This window comes from Rhagoletis pomonella, unplaced genomic scaffold (genome assembly GCF_013731165.1).
Source record: "Rhagoletis pomonella isolate Grant_MI unplaced genomic scaffold, Rhpom_1.0 Rhpom_scaffold_00011, whole genome shotgun sequence".
Classification (NCBI taxonomy): domain Eukaryota; kingdom Metazoa; phylum Arthropoda; class Insecta; order Diptera; family Tephritidae; genus Rhagoletis; species Rhagoletis pomonella.
In genome coordinates this window covers 28860358-28871691 of record NW_023458565.1, presented here as the reverse complement: position 1 = coordinate 28871691, position 11334 = coordinate 28860358, and the positions used below count along the sequence as shown (strand labels likewise).

The following is an 11334-nucleotide window of genomic DNA, read 5'->3' as shown; positions in this document are numbered from 1 at the left end:
AAAAACTGACTTCAGATTCGCAGTAGGCAACTCCAAGAACTCTTGTATACGAAGTTTAATAAAGTGTAAAGGTTCACAAGGCAACATATCATTGATCGATTCAGTATAGGACTTGTTTTCCCCATAGAAACCGTAAATGACTCGGAAAACGCTTCATTTTTTCATGGCGCAAACCCATTTCGGAATGTGAACTCTTACACAATTGCCGAGAATTTATTTTTTTTACTGCTAAAATATTTACTCTCATAGTAAGTATTCAAAATCGTTCGGAACAAATTTAACTTTTTTCGACCCATACATCCTGATACGGTTTAATGAGTTTTTTGGGCATTGAAATTTTTGTTAAGTTTGAAGGTTTTATTTTAAATCATATTTATTTATGAAAAAAAATTTTTGAAAATTTTTTTCCTAAAGGGCATCAGTTAGTTTTAATCGAGTACAATATATTAAATATACTAAAAGCTTTTAATGCTAAAACTAAAAGCACTTGCACATAAAACAAAATCGGTCTACCAAACAGTGTTGCCAAGGAAATCTAGACAAACGTTAAAATTTTGCATATTTTTTTATCAGACACACACACACTCACACATACAAATAACACAGCCGGTCAGTGTTGGTAACGAACACTTTAAGCGCCACTTTACTATCGGCACGCGAACTAACAGCATGGGTTTGGCAATAAGCCGCCGCATACAGGGGAGGATGAGTAATACACTAACAAAGTCACTCCCAAAAAAAAATTTAACAACGCTACTCCTATGCGGCTAAGACGAAAACAACCTTGCACAAAAGCATACGGCGACAGTAAACAAAACGCAATCGACGCGAACTTACGCGATTTTGTGCGAAACCGAAGACACGGACGGAATGAAAGTGAAAATTAGGAAAATGTGTGTATGAAATAAGAAATTTTTTGAATAATTAGTGAAATTAAAAGTTTATTAAATGAAAGATTAAAGTGAATAGAAAAAAAAATTTGTTGTTGCAAGTGAATTTAAGTAGCAAATCTTAAGGGAAGAAAGCAGCTTGGGAATGCTTTTTATACGCAAAAAGGTGAGACGCCCAGACAGCCATTGAATCGTCTGCTTGAAGCGGCTCCCACGCTCTCAAACTATTTGTTTTTTTTTGTGCTTTTGCAAGGAAAACTCTGAAGTGTTGTCTACTAACAGTCTAAGTAATTGGTACGAGAATACTTTATGGCTCAACGCCAAGTTTTTTTGTATAAAGCAAATTGTTTTGTTCACATCTAATCAATTGCAGGCGTAACGCTTTCTGCCGGCTCGATATTGATGAGCTGTATGTATTTGCTTTACTTAGTATTCGTTTACTTTCATTCATATCAAATTTTTTGTTTTTGTTGTTTTAGACACTCCGCCTTTCGTCGCCAAATAAAATACGTCATCATTTCATATTCACTCACCCTGCCCAACGTAAAACTATCACTGTCTGCCATGTCAAACAAAAGTAATCATTATCTATTATTAAATAATTCAACCGAAAGTGAATTCTACTCTTGACCTATGCCAATCGTCAATTTCTATGCTGATTACATTCACTGATAGTTGCATAGAAATGCTTGCAATTCGAAAAATTCCTAATGAGTTGCAATATTCAAATATTCTGTACACTGCTTTGGCATGCAATGTAAATTCGGTTGCTACGCTTTTGCAAACATTTTTTTTTTTTTATTTGTAAAAAACTGAAAGCTTCGTTTTTGCCCCTTTTCTGCATTTCTTCCGCTCTCGGCTAGTCGCATGCCAATTTTCTGTCTGTTGTGGCTTAGCACTTTTCCATAGTGTCTGCTGTTTTTTTCTTTTTGATGTCCCCGTTTTACCGCACCTTGATTTCTCGATCGATGTTTGTCCTCATTTATTCTACACAAACACACCCATAAGCCACACATTCATAAATAATGAGCACGTATGGGGATGTACACATGTATGACCATATACATACATACATACATATATAATTGTATTATGCAGAGCTCCCATTTTCATTTGCTTTAGCTTTACGTACGTTGATTTATTCAAATATTGATAAGATGTCATGACATTGCTGGCTGGTGAATAGGAAAATGCTATTCAAGTAATTTATTTTTAACACGCTATCATTTGGAAATAATTATATTTCCTGGAACACGAAAAAACTTAAAATGTTAGGTCATGTTGGGGTTTCTTTGCGACGAGTAGAACAACAAAAAGTTATATATATACATACTGAAAACTCATATTATTTATTCATTTGTTTCTATAAAAAAAAAAATTTATAATAAATGTTATTCAGAAAATGCCAATTCAAACAAGTGTGTGCGGAGGGGGCGTATGAGTAACTTTCGCGGTTAAGAATTTAGCTCTAACTGGTTTGAAGACGAGTAGTGTTAAATGAGTCTAAAAGTGGTGTTTTATTAATCCTCTCAGCACCAGAAGCCTATAATAAAAAAAAACTCTATGCTCTTAATCGAGGACTAAATAAACAATTTTTGATATAAAAAAGAGTACATATTAAGTTGGCGTCGCTAAACTGTTTTCTCAGCGCAAGGAATTCACTGATATATATGATACTATTCGATTGCAAACATCTATAAAGAAAATCGTTTCAAGTCTTACAGGAAAAAAACTGTATTTAAAGAGTTTTTGAGGCGAAATTTCTTTAGCGGCGGTTGGTTGGTTGGGAGTGAATTGGCAAATTCAACGAAAATTGCACGCGGAAATGGTGCATCGGAAATGGTTGAGGCTTCCTGAGTGGATGCACATGGTATTGATTTAAAATAAAAAAACTTACTAATAAAAGGCTAAAGAATAACACTTAGAAAAAACCAATACAAGAATAAACGTTAAGGTGTACATAGATAAAGAAAAGGATAAAGGCAAAGGTAAAAATAATAACAAAAACAAAGATGCGTAAGGATGAAGAAAAACTGAAGATCAAGGTAAATTTAAACACTTTGCTTATATAAGGGCAAAGATGAAGATAGAGGAGGAAAGATTATAATAAAGGTGAATATAGAGAAGGGGATAATAGATAGAGAAAAAGAGACTCAATGTGGGAGCTATTTTCAGATTTTAGAGATTCTAGGGACTTATCGTTATAATAATCGATATTTTTATCGGTTTTGTTATCGATATTTTTAACGATTTTGTTATCGAAATTTTTAACGATTTCGCTATCGATATTTTTATCGATACTTTTATTGGTTTTGTTATCGATATCTTTAACGAATTCGTTATCGATTTTTTATCGATTTTGTTATCGTTTTTTATCGATTATTTATCGATGTTTTATTAACTTTTTTGTCGATGTTGTATCGAGTTTGATATCGATTTTGTTATCGATTTGGATACCGACTACTTATCGATTTTTGGTAAATCTTGTTATCGATTATTATTTCATTATCGATTTTGTCATCGATCATTTACCGATTTTGTTATCGAATATCTATGGATTTTGTCGATTCGATAATCGATTTTGCTACGAATATTATTATAGATTTTGCTATCGAAATATTTATCGAATTTGTCATCGATTTGGTTATCAATGTTTTATTGGTTTTATCGATTTTGTTAGCTAATCGTTAAATAATCGATACCAAATCGATGACTTAATTGTTAACAAAACCAATAACAAGATTGATAACAAAATCGATAAAAATATCGATTATTATATCGAACATTCCCAAAATATCCATAGCTAAATCGATTAAAATTCCGATAAAAATATCAATAAAAAAGCAAAAAAAAATATCGATTATTATATCGATAAGTCGCGAGAACCCCAAAGATCTTTAAAAGTCCAAAAAAACTCCTAGGTTGAGTCTCTGTGTCTCTATCTATATCCTTTTCTCTATATTTACCTCTATTTTAATCTTTCTTCCCCTTTCTTCATCTTTACTTTTCGCGGTATCCTCATCTTGATCATTTTTTTATATTTATATTTGCTTTTACTTTTGAGTTTATAATTTTCTTCATCTACATATTCCCCTTCACCTTTGCCCTTATATAAGTAAAGCGTTTAAATTTACCTAGGTCGTTATTTTCGCCTTTATCTTTATGCATCTTTGTTTTTGTTTTTATTTTTACATTTGCCTTTATCCTTTTCTTTATATACATATGTACGTACCCACCTTTACTTTCATTCTTGTATTGGTCTTTTTTAATTGATATTCTTTAACCTTTTATTAGCAAGTTTTTGTTAAATTATTACCATGTGCAAACACTTAAGAAGCCCCAACCATTTCCGTTGCAAAATTTCCGTTGAGTTTGCCAATTTACTCCCAACCACCCGACCGCCGCTAAAGAAGTTTTACTTCAAAAAGGGTAACCATGGCTTACTCATAGATAGACTTCTTTCGCAAATATCGAACTATTTTCCGCAGTCTGTAGATTTAAATCCCTTAACTAAATTTTTTTTTTGCAGTTATTTTCGCAGTTTTTTTTTCTTCTTAAATCGATGAGTAAAAATTTGTGTTCTACAAACCAGCTGCATTGCGCTCTAAATAAATGTTAACTGCATTTCCAAGCGCACAAGAACGGAAAAGCACAAATGGTTTTGCAAAACAATCGATGTAATTGCCCAAATACACGAACATGCAGATAATTGTATGATTTTAAATGTTCTTTCCGCTTCAAGCATTTATTTTACCAATTTTCCTCACTTTTCCTTTTCTCTGTACTTTGTTGCAGGCCCACACGCCACAGCCCAACCAGAGCAATGCCAAAAACAACAGCAACAATGAAAATGGCTGTGAACATAGCAATATCAGTGGTAATAGCACAACCCGACCGCCTGAGGGTGAAAAGCATGGAGTTGCAACTGTAACAGCGACGGCGACAGCGAGAGCGCATTCACCAGATAGTTGCGCTAATAATGGCAAAAACAACAATGAAGGCAACGAAGAACACTTGGCCGAAGTGCTGGTTTTGCCAGTGAATGACACAAAAACTATTGCAACAACAACAACAACAATGATTGAAGCACCAACTGTGGAGGCGGCTGCGAAAACAAGCGCGCGCACAGCTGATATTGAAAGAGGCAACGCTTGTGTGGTTGGTGGCAGAAACAGCTGTGGCAAGGCAAGTTTGACAAATGAGGCCAATACACCGGCGCGCAGAGGTAGCGCAACAGCACCCATTGCGCGTGAAGAAGAAGACGCCGAAGAAGTATGGACGTCGGAGAGTGAGGATGGTAAAGATGTGGAGTTGGCCGGAAAGCAAGCAGTGGCGCAAAATTGCTGTTTAGTGAATGAGATCGAGAAGAGTGGTGGCCAATTTGATACAAATTCGTACATAAATTCAAATAAAATGCCAGCAGTCAGTGCCACGCTGGCGGTGACTGTCACACTTACATCGACTACGGTGACAGAGGCGGGCACGGCTGAGAAATCGGTGCAGCGCAGCAAATCGCGAGTGCGCACTTATTTGAAAAAGTGCAGAGATCGGCTGACGGGTCAGCATCAACACAGCGCGGGCACAGCAGCACACTCGATGATGAGCGAGCCAAATGGCACGCAGGGCATTCAAGCAACAGCAAACACCGCTATGCATTTGAAAGATGAAAAGTCCGAAGCAACGGCGGTCGCAGAAGTGTTAAAAGCTGCGCCCAAACGAAATTCCAGCCAACGCCATGCTCTAGAGGAAGATGAAGGGGAGGGGGAGAAGGAGAAGGAGGAGGAGAAGGAACCGCCATGTACTTGTGCATTAATTGCCACAATTGAGTGGCAGGACGATGAGTTAGCGCGCACACTATTACCATTGAGTGAGGAATCAGAAGAGGAGCGCACCGCGGCCGAGGAGGCTGAAGCAGAAGAAGAAGCGCACTCCACTAGCGAGCTAACGGAGCTGGTTTACGAGGATATTGACTTTAGCCTGACGTCAGTGTTGATGGACAGCAGCAGTTCGAATGTCAGTGTCGACCAGCACCAATCGACACCATTGACCTCTGTACATAGCCGAGACGCCCTAACATTGAGTGCTGCTGCTGCTGCTGACGTTGATGACTCTGGCGATTCGGCTGTCGAAGGCGAGACAAGGCGACGGCAAATCATAGAGGAAAAAGAAAAAGACGAATCTTGCCAGCAACAACAACGTCAAATGCTTATGCCCAACTACAACAGCTGTCCGCCACTTGTCAAGGAGGCACAATTGGCGCACGCCACACGAATGGTAAGCAATAGCAGGCGAGCAGTTAAACCACCCGCCCATTGCACTTAGACGGCCTTTGTGCCTTACCACATTTTACACTATGAACCTTTCGCATTTACGTCTGACTCAATTGTTAGCTCATCACAGAAACAAAAACAAAAAAAACACACTTCTTTCCTTAGCTATTTCCTTACACTAACTACTAAAGTTTATCTAATTTTTACTTCATTTTATTTTTATTTTATTTTTTACTTTGATTGACTCGCGCAGGACTCTGGCACCGCTGAACTCATAGATAAACACCTCGCCGCTATTTATCCTGTCTATATGGCGTGCACGCGTGCAATTCTAATTCGTCAGGCACGTGATTTGCTCGTGAGTTCCTATTCTGCTTGCCTGCAGTCGTTCGAAATGAAATTCTTATGCAAATTTGCTGAAATTGCTGCAGATTTGAGCCAAAGGCACGCCATCGGTGAGGTAAGTGATGCCGAGATTTCTATTTAAATATGTATATGTATATATTTGTATGAAGCAAAGCTTAGCAGATATGTACCTATGTTGGAGTTCTTGAATTGTTCATTCCTTAAGTTAAATAATTGACATAACAGCGGCTGTGATTAGGTAATTTATCTAAATAAGCAATAATGGGAGGTGTAGAATGTTCAAAAATTATATTTAATTTTAAATTATTTAATGAAAATATTCTTGTACTTGTATACATAGATGCATATATATTAAGGTGCATAACTCGCCATATAAAAAAAAAAATCTGTACTTTTTTCCATAGAAATTTTAAAATTTACTATATTTCGTTAGCAAAAAAATTATCAAAAATTAACTGCAGTTAATTAAAATTTTTTCAATCTAAAATGATTTTACTCAAAACATTAAGTACCTATGTTTGTAAATACTATGTACATACTAGGGATAGTAATTTTTTCGCTTTTTACGACTTCGGGATTTTCGCGATGTCATTATCACAATCTCGGGATTCCAGGATCAGTCCCGGGATTTAGATATTCATTACTTTTCAACAACTTAAATGAAAAAATTGCTTCTATATTGCTTAAGAAGCTCTCCTACAATAAACTAAATAATAAATAAATGGGCTTGAAACCTACTTTTTTTATTTAAAGTGGCATTTTTATTTTTTCTCTCTGACGTCAGCATTTATTTTAAAGGACTTTTTAATTTTAAATATATGATTAATTCCAAAAATTATTTAAAAAATTCAATGCAATGTAGAATAAAAATATGAGGAAATTTCTTTAGAATTTAAAAAAATTAAAATTTTTTGGATTCACAAGGACGAATATTTAATTTTTTAAGCTGATAAAGTTAGAAGGATGAAATTCGAGGATGTGATAGAGTTTATATTAGTCCTTAACATATAATTTTTCCAAAAAAAATATTGCGAAATTTCAAGGAAAAAATTTCAAAAGGACATTTTCAATACTTACCACCAAATGCACAAAAAAATTGGATCTGTTTAAATTCTACAGAATTTTCTATTTAATTTGATACCCACACTTCTCTCTAAGCACATTTCACTGAATTTTTTAAATAACTTTGAATTACTGACGTCTGAGTGAAAAACTAAAAACGCAAATTTGCTATATTTGGTCCACGGTTTCGCGAATATATTAAGTTTTGTGTGGAAAATTTACTATCGCGCGGGTTATATGTATAATGACTTTAGTATAAACTTTATGTACGCAGGTATGAAAAAAACTCGTAACTTCCACAGTTTTGGTGTTTCCATTCTCAAATTTTTACAGCTTACTCTATAAAGTTTGACAACTATGCAGTTGAAAAAGATAAAAATCAAACGTGATGAAGTTAATAAAAAAAATTATAATAAAAAATAAAAATAAAAATTGCGATTTTTTAATGCAGGAATTGTTTTTCGAGACTTTCGAATATCATGACGAAACAAAAAAAATAGGTGTCTTCTTTTAAAAAAAGATATTTCACCCCAAAAAAATATTAAGATGTAAATATTGTATGGAATGACCCATATACTATATTTATATGAATACGTATACAATATATTATCTACAGCCCTTTTTAATTGCACATTTCTAAGTTAATTATCTTAACGGAAATACATATGTACATAAATATTGTATTCTTAAATATACATTTTGCAGTAGAAAATATGTACATGAATATGGCAACACAAACATACATACATTTATTTGCTGGCCCGCTTTGTTTATTCATCCAGTAATACTCTCAACCTTCCGCTTGCCAATTTGCACGCTTTAATGTTAAATGATATGATTAACAATCATTAACAAGTAGACAACTACTGCAACTGGAACAACATTCAACTAAAGATGTAGTATGTATGTATCTTGTACGTATTTTCATATACGATTTATTCGTCTAAGCGCGCCTTGCCCATAATTAAATACTTGGCCGCACCATTCATTATTTCAGTCTGCACAACACCCCTACATACAGACGGTATATACATAAAAGCATATACTTAGTCAATAACTTAACAGCGCCAACTAGCAGCTGCATTGCTGTTAAACGACTAGTCGAAAATGTGACCAGAGCAGATAATTTGTGATAATGGTGGAGTTCAAATTTTATGGCGTGGCCGTTTAAGAAATTTAGTGGTGGCAGCCACAATACCGTCTAGTGGTGACTTCTGGCCCAGCGTGGTGTATTCCGTCGACAACTACTTCAAATTTCTGGCGAGAAAAATTCCATACTAGAAGTGTGCCTTCTCATTTATATACGTTCGCTGCTTTTAGGAAGTCGTCGAAAAACTGGTCGAAAAAATTAAAACAAATGTTAAGCTCAACAGCGTGATAACAGCTTACTAACAGCATGCTAACAGCGTACTAACAGAGTGATAACAGTGTATTCACCAACACACCAGATGTATTGTGGTAATGCTGGTTTTCTATGCGCGATTGTATGCGCAACATGGGATGTAAAGAAACAAAAGTGAAGCAGGGTTGCCGTCGTGTCATGCAGATAACAAAGTGGTGCCGCTTTTTACTACACTTTTGTGAGTAAATATAAAAAAAATCAAAGGCTTTGTTGTAGTTTAATGGCGCAACGACACAAGCTGTAATTTAATTTTTGAAAAAAATGAGAGAAGAAAAATTACATTCGCTCCCAAAGGGGTAATTCTTCGTCATCAACAACACTGTTTCGCTGCTGCCGTTCTGCACATAATACGTATTGTTTGTATATCGTCATGTGCGCAATGTGTAGCCACGTTTGTGGCACGAGATGCCGGCGTTTGCAGCTGCTGCTGTTGCCCGTGACTTCGTCTGTTTGTTTGCTGGCTGGCCGGCCCCAGCTCTGTTGTTTACTTGTTTTTCTCAGCGTCAGCGGTGGCTGCCGTGGCTGCTGTTGCTTTTCAGTTAGTTGGTTACTGCAGTTTGTGTCACTCAATGTTGAGGCAATCGAATGCCAACTAGCGACGGTCGTGGACGCGTTTAACGGACGAAATAAAAATTTTCAACGTCTCGTCGAGTAGTGCGAGTGACTTGGAAGTTTTTGTTTTTTTTTTTTTTTGTTTGTAAATGCAGCAGCAGTAAAGCAAAGCATACATATATACATAAATACAGTACCTAAGAGATAAATTTGTTTTCGTTTGTGAAACAAAGTGCCTTCATAGTTTGTATTGTATTTAACTGAGTGTTTTATTGGTGCCTTAGTGTAAAAAAAAATAAACACAACTTAATCAGTGAATTTGAAAAACTTTTTATAAACGTGATTTTTGCTCGATTAAACAATTTAATTAAAGTCAAAATTTTGTCTGATAAAAATTGTGGAGTGAGAGTAAATATTTATAAAAACATCTAAATACCTATTTTTGTACGATGAATCGCAAAAAAACTGAAATAAAAAAGAATATACGTTTTCTTTGGATGACAGTTCATAAAATTTAATAAAAATCTACTTTTTTTTTTGCCTAATTAAATTAAAATTTTTCTAAGCTCAGAAAATTACAAAAACACAAACATATCTCTGATATTCTGCTATGCGTGTACAACTCATAAATGATTCAATCCGATTTTAATGTGACATAACTCGAAAATTAATTAAAATTAGTAAACACAAGTGCCTATCGAAGTGAATTCAAAGCGAAAACTTATCGAATTTTGAACACAAAAATAGTGCGTGCGCACGCTTCAAAATTATATATGAAGATTAAAGATTGACACAAAAAAGTGAAAAATTGTTTTTCAATAAAAAAAACTCCAACGCTGAACAATATGCATAAATAAATATTAAAACATAAGAAAGGGTTATATGTGGTGAAAAAAATTTAATTACTTTGGAGTTTTTCATAAACAAAAGGCAGTGAATGCAAAAATTATAACTATTGTGTGATCAAGTGTAAAAAAGTGAAAAATACTGGGATTTTTTTTCGGAGAGTGGTGGCAGAAAACGACTAAAGCAAAACAAAGATATATCAAAACTTTTTTTAAAGGTAAAATGTTTATTTATTCTAAAAAAATGTTATAAGTTATTTAAGAAAATTTTTGTTGTTTTAGGAAATGTGATTTGTTGGCTTTCAGCCCTAGCAACAAATAGGAACGTGTATCAAATAATACATATAACAATGCACTAGAACTAAATTTAATTACAAAATTAAATGTATGAACTAAAATAATATAAAAAATTCATAAAATAAAAATAAATTAAAAAAATTAAAAACGCATTACATTAAAAAGAATAAAATGAAATAAAATGGAATATATTTAAATTTAAATAAAAAAATTAATTATATTCAACAATTTTATTCAGCTTGAGGCCGACTTAATGAAAACTATTGCGGGGAAAAATAAATTAGAACAAAATAAAGTAACATAAAATAAAATAAAATTAACGGAAATATATAAAAAAATATAAAATATTAATATAAAATAAAAAAATAAAAAAGATAAAAGAAAAATAATAATTTAGAATATAACAAGCTAAAATTAAGAAAAAATAAATAAATTAAATAGTATAAGGTAAAGTAAAGTGATATAAAACAAATTAAAAATATGTAATAAAATAAATGAAACAAAATAAAATTAAAAATATAATAAAATTTAATAAAATAAAACTAAAATTAAGTATGCAAAAAGTAAAATAAATACAATACAAAAAAAATATGAAATAGAATAAAACGAGATGAAATAAAATATAATATAAAATGAAATGAAATAAAATA

At 33.7% G+C, this 11334-nt stretch overlaps 1 protein-coding gene across 1 annotated transcript in view; it reads left to right on the top strand.

Annotated features, from left to right (window-relative positions):
- The window catches only part of LOC118746960, a 463693-nt gene that overhangs the window by 265992 nt on the left and 186367 nt on the right, over nucleotides 1–11334 (top strand). Inside the window, exons 2-3 of the mRNA XM_036480954.1 lie at nucleotides 4686–6164; nucleotides 6414–6620. Coding sequence (XP_036336847.1) covers nucleotides 4686–6164; nucleotides 6414–6620 — 1686 coding nt within the window. The remainder of the gene's footprint in view (nucleotides 1–4685; nucleotides 6165–6413; nucleotides 6621–11334) is intronic.